The sequence below is a fragment of the Glycine max genome, chromosome 4, assembly GCF_000004515.6.
Source record: "Glycine max cultivar Williams 82 chromosome 4, Glycine_max_v4.0, whole genome shotgun sequence".
NCBI classification, from domain to species: domain Eukaryota; kingdom Viridiplantae; phylum Streptophyta; class Magnoliopsida; order Fabales; family Fabaceae; genus Glycine; species Glycine max.
In genome coordinates, this window is record NC_016091.4 from 40304156 (window position 1) to 40322384 (window position 18229).

Genomic DNA, 18229 nt, shown 5'->3' on the forward strand with positions numbered 1-18229 from the left:
TTTGTAGTTTGAAATTTTGAAACACTGTTTTAATGCAAATTCAACAATGAAAAGAAAAATAAATGTAAAATTAAGGGTATTAATCTATTGGTAAAATTACTATTGCCTTTAACATAATTTTGCAACGGATTCTCGAAGCTGCTTGAAAAAGTTAGAACTTATATGAGAACTTAAAATTTATGTTCGATTATTATGTTACCATTGTATAAAAAAATCAAAATTAAATAATTATAATTCCTAAAGGATTAAAATGAACAATTGGATGTTTTTCAAATCACGATCAACATGATGTGAGTGCATTGCAAGAGAATTCCCCTCTTGTCTTCCTTGGTTATGCCATGACCCTTTTGTCTTCTTTATCACATCCCCACCATAGCGTGAAGTGGTAAAATTAACCCCAGCCCCCCCCCCCCCCCCCCCCCCCTCTAATTTTAAATTAAAGAAACAAACATTAAAAATTATAAAACAAATCAAGTGCCCTTCAAGTCAACAACAACCACTACCATGGAAGCCAAAAAAAAAAAAAAATTAATTAATTGATAATCATTAGCAAAAGCTGAATCACGTGCTGCCACGCGCTTCACAAAATCCAAAGCAATAGAAGGCCACCACAAAGTCTCTGCCATGCAGAGTTTCTCCCTTCCCTTGGCCATTTGGGAACAGCCCAACACAACCAACGAACAAACCACACACACACAACAAAATAAAACACGAATGCAAACAAATGCAGAGAATATAAGGTTCACTCAAACAGCATATTAGAAATTAATTTTGGTTTCAGTCCTCCCAAAGTAAATAATAATTCAACAAACTATTTTTTAGAAGCAATTCTTTTTCAACAAACTATTTATACTCAGCAATAAAAGGCATACTCTCTCCGTTGTTGATGTATAAAGTTTTGTTATTAAGAAAGATAATTAATAATCATAAGATAGCATTATATAACTTTTTTAATATATTTTATTATCTCTAATTAATTTAAAAAATTATTTATTAAATAATAACAATTACTCTCATTAAGATACTTTATAAAAAAGATTAATATTTTATTTTATTAGTTTTGTAAAATGATAATTAATTTTTAATATTTTTTTCTAAAACATTATATAAACTAAGGGAGTAAAAATTGAATTAAAACAATCTTGTGCGAACTCATTTATTATAAGCAGTAAAAAAATTTCTTATGATAAAAATTTAATGTAATTTCATGTTCAAACTCTTGCAATAAAAGATTATTAATTAAATTAAAACAAATTCGCAATTGATTAGCATTCTTTTTTGTTATTATATTATTAATGTGAAATATTTATTAATTTTATATAACATGTAATTAATTTTTGGTAACGAATCTAGTTGATATTTTTTAGTAAAGCCCTCCTTCTCAGTTTCTTTTGTCCTTGTATGTGCCAAATATCAACGTAATGATATTGTTCTCTCCAAAAAAAAAAAACTCTTACAAGCAAAACAAGTGTCCTTAAAATATTGGGATTAAGAAACTAAAACACAAAAATATTTTTTATGTAAATCAGAAGAAAACATGAAATAAAAATTATGAGTAATGTAATTTTTGACCTCCCACTAAAAACATTTTTATTAATATTTCTACTTTTAAGTTAATCAATGCCGAAAAAAAAATGTAATGATCTTGTATTTTTTATTTTATTATTAATAATTAATCGTCCTACCTCATTAAATCTCTTTTCCTCCAGTCTCCCGAAATTGGCGCAGAAACAGCAGCAGAGAAGAAACACAAAGCGACGTTCTCTTTCTGCGTTCCACTAATTGAATTCCTTCGCTTCACTTTCTTCCTTTCTTTCTTCGCACTAGTATTAAAAAAAACGCAGAGCGCAGACTAATAGCATCGTTCTTTGAATCGGGTTGCCGAGGACCCGACCCGGATCCATGGGGTGCGTGAGCTCGAAGCAAGCGGTGTCAGTGACGCCGGCGATTGACCACTACGGCGCCTTCCGGAGCAATGCGGGTGGTCCGTGCGAGCCGGAGAAGAAGAGGACCGAGTCTGGAGGAGGACCGAGTCAGAGCGAGGTAGGTGAGTCTGGCAGAACGAGTTCGAATTGCGAGTCGCTGAGCTTCAGGCTGGGGAACCTCCAGAAGTACGTGCAGGGCGAACACGTTGCAGCCGGCTGGCCCGCCTGGCTCAGCGCCGTCGCCGGCGAAGCCATTCAAGGCTGGGTCCCCCTCCGCGCCGACGCCTTCGAAAAACTCGAGAAGGTGAGGAAGAAGAAGAAGGGTCACCAAATATGTTCTCAGTCTCTGTACTTTCGGCAAAACTTAATTTTAGTCCTCCGAACATAAACTTTCAATCAATTTGGTCTCGAACTCTACTTGAAAAAAAAATAATGATTTTCATCCTTCCTTACAGTGAAAGAGTCTGTAACAAGGGACGGAAATCACTGTTTTTTGGGAGTTCAGGAATGATAGTTGAAGTACGGAAACTAATACTAATTTTAACCACCAATATTAAAAACATATTTTATTCTAAAAAATAAATAAATTAACATTATTATTCTTATAATAATTATTTTGATTATGATAATTGATAATGATTACGATTTGATGGTGATGATGATGATTAAGTGATTGAGTGGTGGTGGTGGTTGATGTTGACAGATAGGGCAGGGGACGTACAGTAGTGTGTTTAGGGCGAGGGAGCTTGAGACGAGGAAGATAGTGGCATTGAAGAAGGTGCGGTTCGACAATTTCGAACCGGAGAGTGTGCGGTTCATGGCGCGTGAGATACTGATCCTGCGACGGCTTGATCACCCCAATATCATAAAGCTTGAGGGTTTGATTACTTCGAGGTTGTCGTGTAGCATATACCTCGTGTTTGAGTACATGGAGCATGACATTACAGGGCTCTTGTCTTCACCTGATATCAAGTTCACTGAACCGCAGGTAATAAACTACTAATAATTTGAATGAAATAGAGGTGTAGGTTTTCTTTAATGTGTTTTTAGTGTCGTTTTCTGATCTTTATTTAGAGTTTTTACTTGGCTAGTTTGGGTGATGAAGGTTAGTATTATATGCTTGTTGGATTAGTAATATGAATAAAATAAAGTATATAAGTGAGATAATTGTCATCGGGTAGTTTTTGAACTTAAGTTAGATTCAAAAATTCAAATTCTAATATGATATAAGAGTTTATCTCATGGTTGTTGTTGGACCTATCAGGCCGTCATCTAATCTTGGACATGAGGGGACTTTGTTGGAGATTTCACATTGACCAGGGAAGAAGTCAAAATAGTGTGTATTAGTAGGAGATATCATGATCCCACAAGCTTGTTTTTGAAATTGGATTAGGCTCAAATTCAAGCAACTTCAGGATAACAGAGATGAAACTCTAGTTATGATATGAGTACCAAAAGCAACTAAGATACTGTATCTATGTTTTTTAATAATAATAATCAATGAATTGTTGTGATTTTCTGTGGTGTAGTATTGTTGTTGTTTTTGGTTGAATGGATAAGATGGTTTTTCTGTGTGCGCAGATTAAGTGCTACATGAAACAGTTGTTGGCTGGTCTTGAGCACTGTCACTTGCGAGGAGTGATGCATAGGGACATTAAGGGGTCGAATCTTTTGGTGAATAATGAAGGGGTTTTGAAGGTGGCAGATTTTGGGTTGGCAAATTATGTCAATTCTGGGCACAGGCAACCTCTGACGAGTCGTGTTGTCACCTTGTGGTACCGGCCGCCAGAGCTTTTGCTCGGTTCGACAGATTATGATCCGTCTGTGGATCTTTGGAGTGTTGGCTGTGTGTTTGCGGAGCTGCTTGTTGGGAAGCCTATACTTCAGGGGAGAACAGAGGTATTAGACTTTCCAAAATGTTTGGATTTTTCCTCTCATGGTGCATGTTAGTGTAGTGAAGTTGATTACATTTTTATTAGAAAAAATTAATGGCAAACCTATAAGAATGAGCTCTATATGGTAAGTTTAAAATAACTTTGATAATGTATAAGAATGAAGAAATATGACAATGCCTCAACCCTCAAGGAAGCAACTGATATGAAAATGCTTGCCATGCCTCAACCCTCAAGGAAGCAACTGATATGAAAATGCTTGCCATGGGATGGATATTTGAGTTTCTATGTTAAGCTTATATCCAATTTGCAAACTATTTAAAATAGTATCAACTCAAAGAAATATTGGCAGCAAGGTGCACTAAGATTTCAGTTCAATAACTTTTGATATCCTCTCTTTCTTCCTAGGGTAAAGATTCCATTTCCTTTTTCAGAATACAGGTGCTTTATTTCCCTTTTATATACAAGCTTTTGGTATTTCAATTCTATTAGAAAGGTTTTCATAGATTAATGTGCACATCATTGGTCAATTCTTATGGTCCATGGCAATTAAAGAGTTGGATCTGATCTAATGTAAGTAATGTGCAGCTTTCAAACTGAACCCCAGGAATTAGGTCAGATTCTAGGCTGGCCATGTTAGCACTATGTTTGATTCGATACTCTTCTAAATTCATATTTGTTACGTATGCAGGTTGAACAACTGCACAAAATTTTCAAGCTCTGTGGCTCCCCACCTGACGAATACTGGAAAAAGTCTAAACTTCCTCATGCAACTTTATTTAAGCCAGAGCAACCATATGATAGTTGCCTTCGACAGTCCTTTAAAGATTTGCCAACGACCAGTGTACATCTGCTACAAACTCTTCTTTCTGTTGAACCATACAAACGTGGAACTGCAACATCTGCTCTATCATCAGAGGTAGTTTAATTTTGTATTTGTTGGAAACTCCTGAAATACCTTCTGTGGTTAATATGAAATACTCGGCCTACTTGGTTTAACAAGATGTTTCCTAATTTTGTAGATAATTACAAAAATGTGTTTTCATTTTATTTCTCATTTTCAAAGATTTGTATAGGAAACCATAAAAACAAGGATTTTGTTGTTTACATTGTTTCTTGGACAAATCTTTGAAACCAGAAAACATAGTGAAAATAAGGTGACTTTTTTTAAGTATTTGTGCAAACAGAAAATGAAAGTAGAAAATGTTTTTTAAACCAAACAGACCCTAATTGCTGTGAAAATAATGTCTATTGATTTCTCTTGCCCATTTTTTTGGACTCTTTCTAGTCCTTTGATGTATCGTCCTTAACATTTTCAGTATTTCAAAACAAAACCTTATGCATGTGACCCATCAAGCTTGCCAGTATACCCACCTAGCAAGGAAATCGATGCAAAACACAGGGATGAATCAAGGTGAGACCGATATTCACTGCTAATTTTATGCATAGCTGTTGGAAAATAAAGCTTTAGGTTGTCACATATTCAACTGATGATCTCTGGATTACCTCTTATCTGGTATGGTCAAAATAAGAGAATGTCTGCATGTGCATTTCACCTGGTTGAGTCTAGTGCCGTACTTGGATTTCATAAGCCAATCCATTAATGAACATTTGTTTTTGTTTGAAATATTTTCTATGGGTTATTATATTGAGATATATCTTTTAAGGCAAACCTTGGCACCAGAAGTGGAGCTAAAAAATAGTTATTGGGATAGCCAAACAATATGGTCTATGGAAATCCAAAAGAATGAACACATAAGCATGTTATAGAAAAGTCCTAATCTGTCAATATTTAGCATTCACAATAAAAGATAACAAGTCAACAAAATTTGAAGTAGCCAATAAATTTTCTTGTAGGTAGCCAACTATGTTTATCTTAACTAGCCTCAAATGTTTTAAGAAATGTCATAATATAGCTCTGCCCTTGGTTGGAACAATGGTAAGATTACTTCTTTTTGACTTAGAGGTCATAGGTTCAAATAATTGGCAGTCTGTCTGCTTGGAGGGGGTAAAGCAACATACTTCTACCCTCCCTAGACTCCACTAGGTTGAAAGCCTCGTGCACTAGGTTGCCTTTTTATATATCTATAAAGGATTTGAAATTGAAAAAATGCAGTGAACCGACAAGGTAAAGCAACATACTTCAACAGTCTTTGACAACATAAAACGAACAAAACCTATTCTTAGCAAATTCCATTTTCATAAGCAGTTCTTGCATATTGTTCGAGTTTTTTTAATGAAACCATATTGTGATGGATTTTCAGGAAAAAGATTAGTGGACGAGTTCGAGGAACTGCAACAAGAAAACCGTCAAGAAAGCCTCTGGGATTCAATAAACTAGCCCCAGCAGAGGTCTATCTTACTTTCTATCCTTGCATCTTTTGCATTTCTTATGTGCGTCTACACTCATTTACAGGAATGGTCCAATTACCTTAAACCAATTCTCACTTAAGATTGCTCGCTCTTACAGGGTTTGGCAAGTCAAACTCAGACTTCCCAGAAGGTCAATGGTAGATCTTTCCACATCCTTGAAGAAGAGAAGATTAAAATAGGTGACAAAGCACAAAAGTCATCCAGTGGTAAACCTGAAGATGCTTTCCATATGAAGAATGCATCGCAAGGAGATATTCCCCTTTCTGGACCATTACAAGTTTCAACATCAAGTGGCTTTGCATGGGCAAAAAGCCGTAAAGATGACACTTCATTTCGATCCCATTGTCGAACTATTTCAAGAGGACATATTTTCAATGCATTAGAACCTTCTACATTAAATACAAGAAATAATTTGGACACCACAAACCAGGAAAATAAGGAGTTTTGTGGGAGATACCCCAATTCTAGGGGCCATGACCTACTTGAAATTTCTAAGCTTTCAATGCAGAACCAGTGGAGTAAGTTTGATCGCCCAGACTCATTTGATGCTTCAGATGAGTACCACTCACAAGAATTGTCTACGGCCCTTTATCACAGAGAAGATTCAGTATCCAAGAGAAGTAACCTGGTAAGTTTGTAAGATGGAAATAATCTGTGTCCTTCCATTGACATAATAATTCTTATCATTACTATTTCTCAGACTTTTCAAGATCAAGGAGAAAAGGTTGAATTTTCTGGACCCCTACTATCTCAAATGCACACAGTTGATGAGCTCTTGGAAAGGCACGAGCGCCACATCCGGCGAACTGTCCGGAGATCATGGTTTCAGAGAGGTATAAAGGCATACCAAGCTCATGGTTACCTTTGAAAAGAAGCACTTGGTTGCACATTTCTGTTCTCTCTTTTCTCCCTCACTTTTGTGCTTATACTTGAAAATAACCGATGAAAATTAAACTGCACTATTCCAAAGCTAATCATTGGACGCACCATTAATGACCCCCTCCTCCTCCCCCCTTTCTTTCAAGAAGAATGTTAGCAAGGCATTTCTTGTTAAAATGTGAGCTCTCGATTGCAGGTAAGAAGCTAGGGAAGTAAATCAAAATGATACTAGAAGTCCTTCTGGGAAGGCCATCTTCTTTCCCCAAGCACATCGCTACAAGCAGAGAATGAACATCAGACTTATACAATGACACACTGTCTAGCAGCATGATCTGTCATATAGAAGCTAGGAAACTCAACGATTTGAGGAGAACACCACTTCCAGCTTTCAATTTACAGAAATTTGATGACCAATGCAGAGAAAAGAATAAAGGTTTGAGTTCCCTTTTTCGGTCAATTATAGATAAAAATTCGTTTCTGTATTATCTAAACTCCTCCCTCTTCCTGTCTTTGCTAATTGAATTGCTATCTACATGCAAGTTTCGTCAGGCAATTGTATATATTTCATCTGTCGTGGCTGACTTGAGAAATATAGTTACTCTAGTCACCATTATTCAATCCTTTTTTAGGCTTTTAATGAACCAGATATAGCAATTTATATATCTAACAGGCAATTTATCTAGGGAGCAAGGAGCCTGTTTATGCATCATACTTTATTCTCCCTACTACTTCTACTGCTTCATTTGTGGATCCACATTTCTAAATTCTTACTTTTCATCCTTGTTAGAATTTCTACTGCTTCATGCATATTCGTTGTAAAAAGTTCAACGATAACTTCCTATAAAATGTCATTGCACTCGTGTATGCAAGTTGTTGAACAAAAATATTCTGATTGCTGAGCTACTTTTTTCTGCTTTAGCTTTATGCAATAAGTACAAATATTTGAGGTACACCAAAATTTTATACATCCATCCTTGGATTTTCTTAATGAGTTCAAATTTGATATACTACCAGAGTGAGATTTTTTACACTATTATGCATTATGTATTTTCGCATCACGAAAACTATGGTTTTTTCGGTAGATATGATATTCAAACTCTGGTAATGGTTTAGATGTATATAATTGGATATATCATAAATAAGTGGTATATTGATAGGGAATCAAGATCAAATTTTATCGATAACCTACTCATGACTTGTATATATATTTAGAGGTCGATCATATATGTACTAATCATAATCATGGTTATCAAAATCGTGATTTAACTCGAAAAATCATACGATTTTATGATCCCACAGCATCTCCACGAGTTAAATCGTGAGTAGAATCGCAAATCGAGTAGAATTGATAGTAAACTCGATAGAATCGGGGTAGAATTTGACCAAACTCGGAGTTAAGCTATGAACTTCAGTTTTTTGTTATTTATAGGTTCATACAAAGAGGAGAAACGCTTGCATCAAAAGAAGATAAATGACTTAGTTTATGTGATGTACAACTTGAAACTGAAAAATAGACAAATTAGAAAAATTGTTGCTCGATCTTTCATTTGAAGATATGGAATCTGATGCTGTGTGGATAACAGAAGAGGAAGATGATATTTTTTATGAAGACAATGTCCAAGTTAAGCAACCTCTTGGTGAAAGAGGTAGTTGAAACAATATTGACTTGGTTAAAGGAAGTTTAACTGATCCAACTTTGGATACATTTGATATTGACAGTTTAGTTTTGAATGACAATGTTGACGATCACTTCTCAACTGAAGAATAACTTGAAGATGATGGCAGTGATGGTGATATTGGAGATGATTTAATTAGAGGATTGATGGACACATGAACTATTTCTATGTTTTTTAAATGTTTTTATTTTAAGAACTTATATGTTTTGTATTGTATGAATTTATATTTGATTGGGTGTGAACTATGTTAGTTTATTGAATTCTTGTTAAAGTTTGTTATTTTGATTTATTTTAGAGTTGAAATATTTAGTTATGATTTTATATATAGGAATGTTAATATATTTTTTATATTTAATAAATTCTTACGAATTTATGAGTCGATTCTACGAGTCGAGTTTATGAGACCTCTATGAATTTAATAAGCTTGATCATAATCAAACCCTTTAATGTAAAAGTTAATAATTAAATAATTATAAAACTTGTTATATTATGTTAAAACTAAATAGTGGCTTAATGGCAATAAGAGTGATCAAATTGTTAGAGAAATACTCCAAAGCATCAAAATATTTCACGCACCTACATATTGGGCCATCCTCTTAAGAAATATTTAGACAATTATAAAGTAATATTTTGGAAGTAATTATTTGCTCGACCAAAAGAAAGTAATATTTCAAAGATATTTGAATATTTTTTTTTGGTAATATTGAGTTTCATATTATGATATAGATATATTTATTGTCTCGTGTTATATCCTCATCATACTGTTGACCTGTTCTATTTCTATCTCATTGATGATTAAAATAGTGATAAAATGCATACATATGTATGATAAATTATAAATTATAAATTTTAATTATTAATTAATCAATAGTAATATAAAAGTTATCTGGCAAGTATATTGTTGTAAACTTCCTTACCCTATCATTGATTCTCAGGGATAATAAAAAAAATAAAAATTGTCTAACCTCCGCGTGTCAGTTTTCTGTGCAGTACGGACTCCCCTTTTCAGTTTTTTTTTTTCCCTTTCACCCTCAGTCTTTTATCCTGATAAGGATAAATTTATTTTCAACTCAACTTCTAGGTTAATTGAAATTATATTTTCTTTCGAATGATTTTAAGATTGCATATTCCTTTGATGAGCCAAAAATATTATTAAAGGAAATAATGAAAGAACCAATTAATTATCTTTAGCATTAGCTAAATTCAAGAGTTTTACCTAATGAGCTATTATGCCAATCTCTTAAATTACAACTTGCAAATATTTGAAACAATAGCATATATTATGACAATACGTGATGCAACATGAGATAGGAAGATTCAAAGTGAGATACAACGAGTCAAATGACAATATCAACCTAATTTTGATTTTGAAACAATTTCTTATGCAATGTATGAAATTTATTTTGTAAAATGCGTACTTGGTTAATAAAAACAATTTTAAAAATATGCATTACAATAATTATGTCTCAAAAAGAAAAACAAGATTATCATTTAAAAATAAATAGAATAAGACTGTAGAAAAAAAATTAAAACGCATACAACATTAAAATTTGAGTTTAATATTTATGCATTGTGAATATAAAAGATTTTACATTATCAACCAATCAAAGATAATTTTATGTATAACTTTAAAGATGATTAATGTAAAAGTCAATAAACTTATAGACATTTTTTAATTGACTTGTAAAAAAGAAATGGTTTGTAATTAGAAAATAATATAAAAACTCTTTACACAGTCGATAAACTAGTTATTCTCAAAATTTATGTATTTGCGGGTCATTGGAAAAGAAACACAACAATAATAGTGTGTTTAGATGGAGCAATTTAACAGGGAATTCATTTTTTTAAGGAATTTAAAATGATTCATGATAAAATAGCTTGTTTGGATTAAGTATTTGAAAGAAGATTTAATTTTTGATATTTTTATGAATCATTTTGATTGACTAAAACAATAAGATTTCAAATTCTCTCAAAAAATATAGAATTTGAAATTCTTTTTTCGGAAATGCTCATTCTAATTCACATTCTTACTCGCGACTCTTTTTCGCTTAACACTCACAACTACAGTGACCAAAGTTTTTACGACCGATATCGACATAAGTTGTTTTTCACTGACGTTGGCCGAGGTTTTTTCGGTCATAATTTTTTTGTATGATGTCAACCAAAGCTATTTTTTGCCGATATTGGCTAAGATTTTTTTTTAGATGATGTTAGTTATGGTTATTTTCTCACTGACGTTAGTCATGGAAATATTTGCTAACGTCGACCAAGGATTTTTTTGTCGTTGTCATCCAGGTTTTTTCAGTTGATGTTGACCAATGATTTTTTTGGTTGACATTGGCTAGATTTTTTCTACTGACATCGATCATGACTAACTTTTTAGTAGACACCTGTTAGGGTTTTTCAGCCAACCTCAACTAGGTTTTTTCAGCCAACATCAGCCAAAGTTATTTTTTAGCTAATATCAGCTAGGGTTATTTTTTAGCCGATGTTAGCTAGGGTGTTTTGGCTGATGTCAACTAGATTTTCTTAGCCGACGTCGGTTAGGATTTTTTTGCTGACATCAACTAGGGTTTTCTAGCTAACATCAGCCAGAGTTATTTCTTAACCACATTAGCTAGGTTTTTTTGTTGATGTTGGCTAGGGTTTTTTTTTGCTAACACCAGCTAAGTATTTTTGATCGACATTGGGCATGATTATTTTTAGTCGACATCGACTAAGTTCTTGCAGTCGACATCCATTAGAGTTTTTGCGGTCGACATCAGTCAAAGTTATTTTTTAGCCAACATCGGCTAAGGCTATTTTATAGCCGATGTTGGGTAATATTTTTTGTTCGACATTGGTCAGGGCTATTTTTTAGCCAACTTCGACTAGGGATTTTTTGGCCAACGTTGACCAATGATATTTTTCAGCCGACATCGAGTAAGGTCTATTGGTCGGGATCGACCAAGCTATTTTTTAGCCGATATTGGGAGATTTTTTTGTCAATGCCTGCTAGGATTTTTTAGTCCGATGTTGGCTAAAAATAGTCTTGGTCAATGTCTTTTAAAAAGACCCTAGTCGGTGTCAGCCAAACAAACCCTAGCCGACGTTGATAAAAAAATCTAGCCAACATCGACTGAAAAATAGACTCAACCAACATTAGTCAAAAAATAGCCTCGACTGACGTCGGCTAACAAATATTTTCAGCATACTTTGACAAAAAAAAAACCTTATTTGATGTCGACCAGAAAAATAGCCTTGGTTGATGTCGGTTTAAAAACATCACTGATTGTGGTCAGACAAAACAACCCTAGTTAAAATTATCAATATTTTTTATTTATAAATTATTAAAAATTGAAAATATTTTTTAATTAATATTTCAAAATTAGATTGTGTTTATTTTCTATAAAATTTAATATTAAAATTTCTTCTATTTAAAATATAAAATTAAAATTTTGCATATGAAGGAAATTGAATTACCCTATCCAAACAAAGAATTTAAAATGGAAGAAATTTAAATTGATTTATCCAAACAAAGTATTTAAAAAATGAAAAAAATTAAAATCAAAACAATTCAAATTCTAGTTATTTTAAATTCCTTAAAATTTTGAAATTCCTGATCCAAACACAAGGTAATAATTAAAAAAAAGAAGAAATATATTGATGTGAAAACAATACAATTAGTTTTTTTTTTTTTCCTTTTGTTTTTAAGTTGGCAATGCAAGATGCAATACAAGTTCTTTTTAAGAAAAAATATGGAAAGATACGTCTGAGGGAAGATCGCGTACAGCCCAACTAATTTGGTCTATATATAATTCTGGTTGTTAATCTTTTTAGTTGATTAAGTTTTTCTAATTTTAAAATTAATTAAACTTGATCCTTTTTTTCAATTTCTTCTATCTAAAATTTCAAGCTATCATACTTTTCTCCAAATTTTTCATAAACTGAGTCAACTAAATTATTTTAAACTAGATATAAAAAATTATTTTAAACTTCTTTCCTACTCAAAACTCACCAAGAAAAACATCAAATTCATCTAAAAAAAACTATCTAATTGTTCTCTTTTTAAAACCTAATCTCATATTAGAAAATCTTTCTAAAACATTCACAATTTCACTAAATCTCTAACTTCTAAATCTTTAAAACTATTTCATGGTTCAAATTCATTGTAAACCTTAGAAAATATAGATAGAAAATGAGATTTTGAGTGTTTTAAATAAAATCAAATTAATGAATAGACTAAATTTATTTAATTTGAAAATAAAAAAATAATTAGCTTAAAAAACTCAAAAATCTTAAATTACATATAAATTAAACTCTAAGCACCAAAAGCATAATTAAATCAAGCCAAAAGGAAAAGATGTGGAACTCCGTTGGAGTGGATGTTTGATTTCACTTACATTACATGTCACATAACTCTATCAGTATCAAATAGGATTTATCAAGGAAATTAATAATACAGGGATCCAAAGTTACTAAGAGTACGTTTGGATGGAGAATTTTAACTAAGGAAAGTAATTTATCAAATAATTTAAATTTCTTTAATCTAAAATTCATTGTTTGGATTTTTTTTATGAAGAATTTAAATTTTTGATATTTTAGAACAAAATTTCAAACGACTAAAAATCTGGAATTTTAATTTTCTTTTAAAAGGTGAGAAATTGAAATTCTCTTCTTGATTGAAAAACCTTTCAAAACGTTTGCGTATTTTCTTTATAACCTTCATCATTTCTTTCACCTGAAAGTTCCCGAAATCTCGTTCTCAAACTCGTGACTCTTTCCTCACATCGACAATCTTTTTCCTCAAGAAATATTGTCTGAGCTCGCGGAGCATCGATCGGGTGCGGGCGTAGGGAGACACATAGAACTGCACCTGTCAGTCAGGGGAGCATTCGTCGTTGCCCATCACATGGCAAAGGTGCTCACCGGCACGGAGGGTCTGGCCATGCCTTGCGTCGTTGACTGAATGTTGTGGTCGGGTGTGGTGGTGTACGCCGTTGTGCCCCGGTTCCTCTCCGACTCCCCATACCGTATCAATATTCTTCTCTTTGGAAGCACACCAACCATATCTTCTCTTCTCTTTACATTTATTTTCTTTCACCCTCACAATTTTAACTTTTTTATCCAAACACAAAATTTTAAAATATAAAAGAATTTCAATTGAAATATTTAAAATTCTTAGAATTTAAAATTTCTCGTTCAAACACACTGATAGAAAAACATAATGTGATTGTGTCCGAAAGGCATTCTCAATCCAAGGAGAAAAGTTAGAAACTATTGGGTTGATAATGCCCATTTGTCGTGCTGTAATTGGACTTAGATCTTCGATCCATCGCCAATCCTTCACGATAAGCTAGTCCTGGACCCAGGAACAATTAGACAAATAAATACCTGAGGTGCATTATAATAAAAGATCAATGAGATGAACAGTGTTGTGGAATTCATTTGGAACTTGAGATTGAAAGTTACAATTAAAAGCATATTGGCAGGGAGAAAAGAAATCCCCTTTACACTATTAAACTATGATTTTTTGTTCTTTTTACTACTCTTATTTTCTGTGCAAGAATTGAGCCCATGAATGGAGACTTTTGTAGTTCACTAGTTCTAGGGTGTTGCTAGGTGCACCCAGCAATTATGTTAACTTACATAATTGCCCCTTATAATAAAATTAATAAAAAATTAAAAAATTAAATTTTTTTAATAAAAAGAATTTTCCCCCTAACGTTCAAAATCTTCTTCCACGACCAAAAGCTTCTTCCTCTCCCCGCTTCCAGCTTCCAATTCTTCTTCTTCTCTGCGCGCGCGTCGTCCATTGTCGGCCGATTGAAGCTTTGAACCTGCGTTCTAGTCGCGTTCAGCCCTATAGGTTAGTGTTCTAACCTCATTTTTTCTCCTTTAATCGCTTATGATGGCCATAGGGTAGAAGACATGTTTGGTCTGCGCTGGGCTTGGTTGTGCGAGGTAGAAGACGAACCTTCTTCCATGGAAGGTTCGCTTCTTCCGCGTGTGTGAATGTGTTGTGGGAGGTCTGGCGGAAGATGGTTCTTCCGCGGATGGCAGCGGAAGAAGGTTCTTCCGCGTGATTCCGAGGAAGAACCATCTTCTACGAGAAGGAAATGGAACATCTTTGACACACGCGGAAGAAGGTTCTTCTGTGGGAACCCACGGAAGAAGCTTCTTCCGCGGGTGTCTAGGACGTTACATTTCCTTCTCGCGGAAGATGGTTCTTCCGCTGCCATCCGCGGAAGAAGCTTCTTCCATGGGAGTGCTCGGATGAAGGTTCTTCCGCCTGTTTCTGCGGAAGAAGGTTCTTCTGCGATAAGGATTTCTTTCCTGCGGAAGAACCTTCTTCCGCGAGTACCTGTTTTATTGAATTTTGCAATTTTTTTAAAAAAGTTATCCCTGAACCATGATTTTTTTCATATTATTATTTAGTTTGTGTTATTTAGTTGCTATTAAAAATTGCATTTATATGTAAATTGAAATTATATTTGGTGTGATTTATATATGCATTTGTATGTCTGAATTGAATTGCAATTTGGTGTGATTTGAGTAGGATGATTAAATGACTTTATACACTGCATAAATTTAGTGGATTTGCATAAATTATGTGGATTAGTTAGGATTGTTTTCCCGTGATGAATAAGAGGGTTAAGAAAAAAAGCTAAGTTGTGAATTAGATGTAGATATTGTATAAGGCAAATTTTTTATTAATGAAGAACACATGTTGTTTTGGTTGTTTATTGATCTTAGTCAAACATATTCTTCACCACCCATAGACCACATTCCACTATACACACCTCTTTCAAATATGGAGGATATTAAAAGAAATGAGTCTTTTTAGGTCAAGGACAATGACACTTCTCCTAATCAATATAGGAGATTAAAAAAATTAAAACACATTACCTTCCTTTCATGAAGACTTTGTAACTAATTATAATCAACTTGATGGTCGCATCTTTGAGAAGGTTCAATTGGTTAAACTTGTTTAAAAGCAAGACAAGCTCATTAAGATCCAATACCAAATAATCTAGTTAGCTATAAGAAGCGTAATAAGTGAATATGACAATAAGAATTGTGCATGCCTATGTCAATTGTATTATCAAGACTTTTAAGTCATCGGTCAACTATCCTTCTTGTTGAGAATAATACTACCATGTAAATTAACTCCCAGCCCAACACCATTCATATTGAGATTCCTTATGATGTTTTTGGTTCTGCAGAACTTGGAATTGCTTCAAGGTATGAACAAATTTGATGACATTAGGGACCATTTTTAACTCCTAACATTTGAGTCCATGCTCCTGTACAATGGTGCATATGTGTCCTGTATATGTAATGCTTTCCTACTAACTATCAAAAAGAAAACCTTGAGAGAGTTTTAATCATTTTCACTAGGGTCCATCGATAGGTAGACAAACTTGAAGTGAAAATTGATGAACCGTTTTTTTTTTCTACAAGCAAGTCATATCTCATTAGATGTGAGTATTGTGATGATTAGAAAAAAACCTAATGATCCATTAAATAATTACATTGTTAGATTCACTGGAGAAACCCTACAAGTACGCAACCTCATTAGTGCCTCGAGTCAAACTCTACCTCATCAAAGATGGTGAGTTGCCTAGAACCTGTTTCAATAGATCATTGGATTTAATGCCTTGAGTCAAACTCTACATCATGAAAGAGGAAAGCTGAGATTATGGAAGAACTTCTCACTTGATATGCAAATTTCAAATATGAATTAAAATAACTCCAACTTAAAGACCATCTAGAAAAATTGGAAAAGACAAGATGGGGTCAGATTGTCGTGTACGTTCGACCTGAGCGGGTTATTCGACAATTTGGCTACATTCCGACCGTCCCTCCGCCGTCGGTTAGTGATTCTTTGACGGATGATGACATAGACGACCAGTGGCTCCATTTTTCAGACCATTTGGTAGGTGCGGGGGAGATCTGTGTAGTTCTTGGGCAGGTGGCGCCAGACTACATGGACTGGTTCTTTCGGATATCCCACCCGTTTGTGACGCCTACCGAAGAGACTGCTGAGCCGAGACATCATCCTCTCCCTCATGTTGAGGAGTTCGTCAAGCCACCTATCCCTGAGGTTTCAGTCGCGTCTGATCTCCCTACGCATTCAGTGGTAAGCATAACTTGTGTAGTTTTGATAATTGAAATTTTTTTTAAATTTGATACTGAGTTTGTTATTTTCACTGAGACAGGTTGACTGCCAAGGATGTGCAGCGATTGCTGAGGAATTGGAGCGGGTCATCAACCTCAAGATGGTCACTGAAGGCACTGACTTATATGATATCATGGCTCGTTGTCTGAGGATAGCTAGAGGTGATGCCGCAGATAAGAGTCTTAGGCCGCGATAGAGACACCGCATAAATTAGGATTTATCTTTTTATTGTATTTGTTTATGTATTTAAATTTTAGTATTTCTTTATGTATGTGATAAAACACATTGACTTACATCATGTATCTATTTGTTTATGTATTTAAATTATCTTTTTACTTAAATTGTTAATTTTAGTATTTGTTTATGTATGTGATAAATATATTCTTTCAAATTTAAATATAAAACACACACATGAGTCACTTTTATAATGGTATTTGAATATATAAAATAAAGAACATAAAATAATTTAAGAAGGAGATTTTTTCCCGCTTTGTAATTTAAATAAATGGTTAAAAAATATATATACTTACAGTAAAGAAAATGAAAAGAACTTATTGTATATATTAAAATTAAACGTAAATTGATGGTAAAAAATAAGTTTGAAATTTTTATTTATACTATAATTATTATATAATTTAAACAGCAATTCTTTAATTTATAATTGTTCCTTTCTAATTAGAAAAAAATATAAAAGAGACTCAAAATTTATAAATATATAATAAGTTGTATCAAATAGAATTGAGTTCAGCATTTTGTAACTAATGAAAAACCTTTTTTCTCTTTGTCAATCCGTATAAATCTGCGCCACTAACAAACATGGCTAAGTATCCATGTTCGGGCTTTTTTTATAAGGTAGAATATTTATTTATGAAACTATTTACATTTATTTATATTCGGAATATAATTCCAAAACATTTCAACGTCAAATAAAATTATCAGTTAATTTTTAAAAAAATAGTAAAGTAATTATAAAAATTTACTCATCAAAGTTAGAAAAAACAATAAATTACAACCAAGGACATTAAGCATCTATTTTTCATACATACTACACATTACAAATAGGTCACAAACATAACAAATTGACACACTAACACATTACATTGACTTGAACATCATGGACACAAATTTAATTTGCACGAAACACCACAACATTTAACTAGCATTCAATCATGCAAGGACGTAACCACCTCGTCCTCATTTTCCACAATCACTTTACTAAAGAGAGCCATAATTTCTATTGGCACAAATTGTTTCCATTAATTGGACTCTACCAACACTTTTAGCACGTCGTCGTTAGATTTCAGCTCAATAATTTCAAATTTT

General features: G+C 33.4%; 1 protein-coding gene across 2 annotated transcripts; it reads left to right on the top strand.

Moving 5' to 3' along the window:
• The first annotated feature begins 1695 nt into the window (after positions 1-1695).
• Positions 1696-9005, top strand: LOC100796719 (protein IMPAIRED IN BABA-INDUCED STERILITY 1). Of its 2 annotated transcripts, XR_414001.4 has the most exons (10): positions 1702-2229; positions 2629-2913; positions 3507-3824; positions 4509-4736; positions 5137-5231; positions 6082-6169; positions 6288-6818; positions 6891-7023; positions 7266-7502; positions 8499-9005. XR_414001.4 is itself a non-coding variant. In XM_003522956.5 (9 exons), exons 1-9 carry the CDS (start codon positions 1903-1905, stop codon positions 7283-7285), a joined length of 2025 nt encoding a protein of 674 aa, XP_003523004.1. In that variant the 5' UTR covers positions 1696-1902; the 3' UTR covers positions 7286-9005. The 2 variants fall into 2 exon arrangements, 1 of the variants encoding a protein (XP_003523004.1); XM_003522956.5 differs by having other exon boundaries at positions 1696-2229; positions 7266-9005.
• Positions 9006-18229: the final 9224 nt, after the last annotated feature.

Excerpts from the sequence above, each read along its gene's own strand:
- LOC100796719 (XM_003522956.5), top strand. The coding sequence starts at position 1,903 with ATGGGGTGCGTGAGCTCGAAGCAAGCGGTGTCAGTGACGCCGGCGATT. Across the intron at positions 2,230-2,628 it reads CCTTCGAAAAACTCGAGAAG|ATAGGGCAGGGGACGTACAG; the intron begins GTGAGGAAGAAG and ends TGATGTTGACAG. Across the intron at positions 5,232-6,081 it reads AAACACAGGGATGAATCAAG|GAAAAAGATTAGTGGACGAG; the intron begins GTGAGACCGATA and ends ATGGATTTTCAG.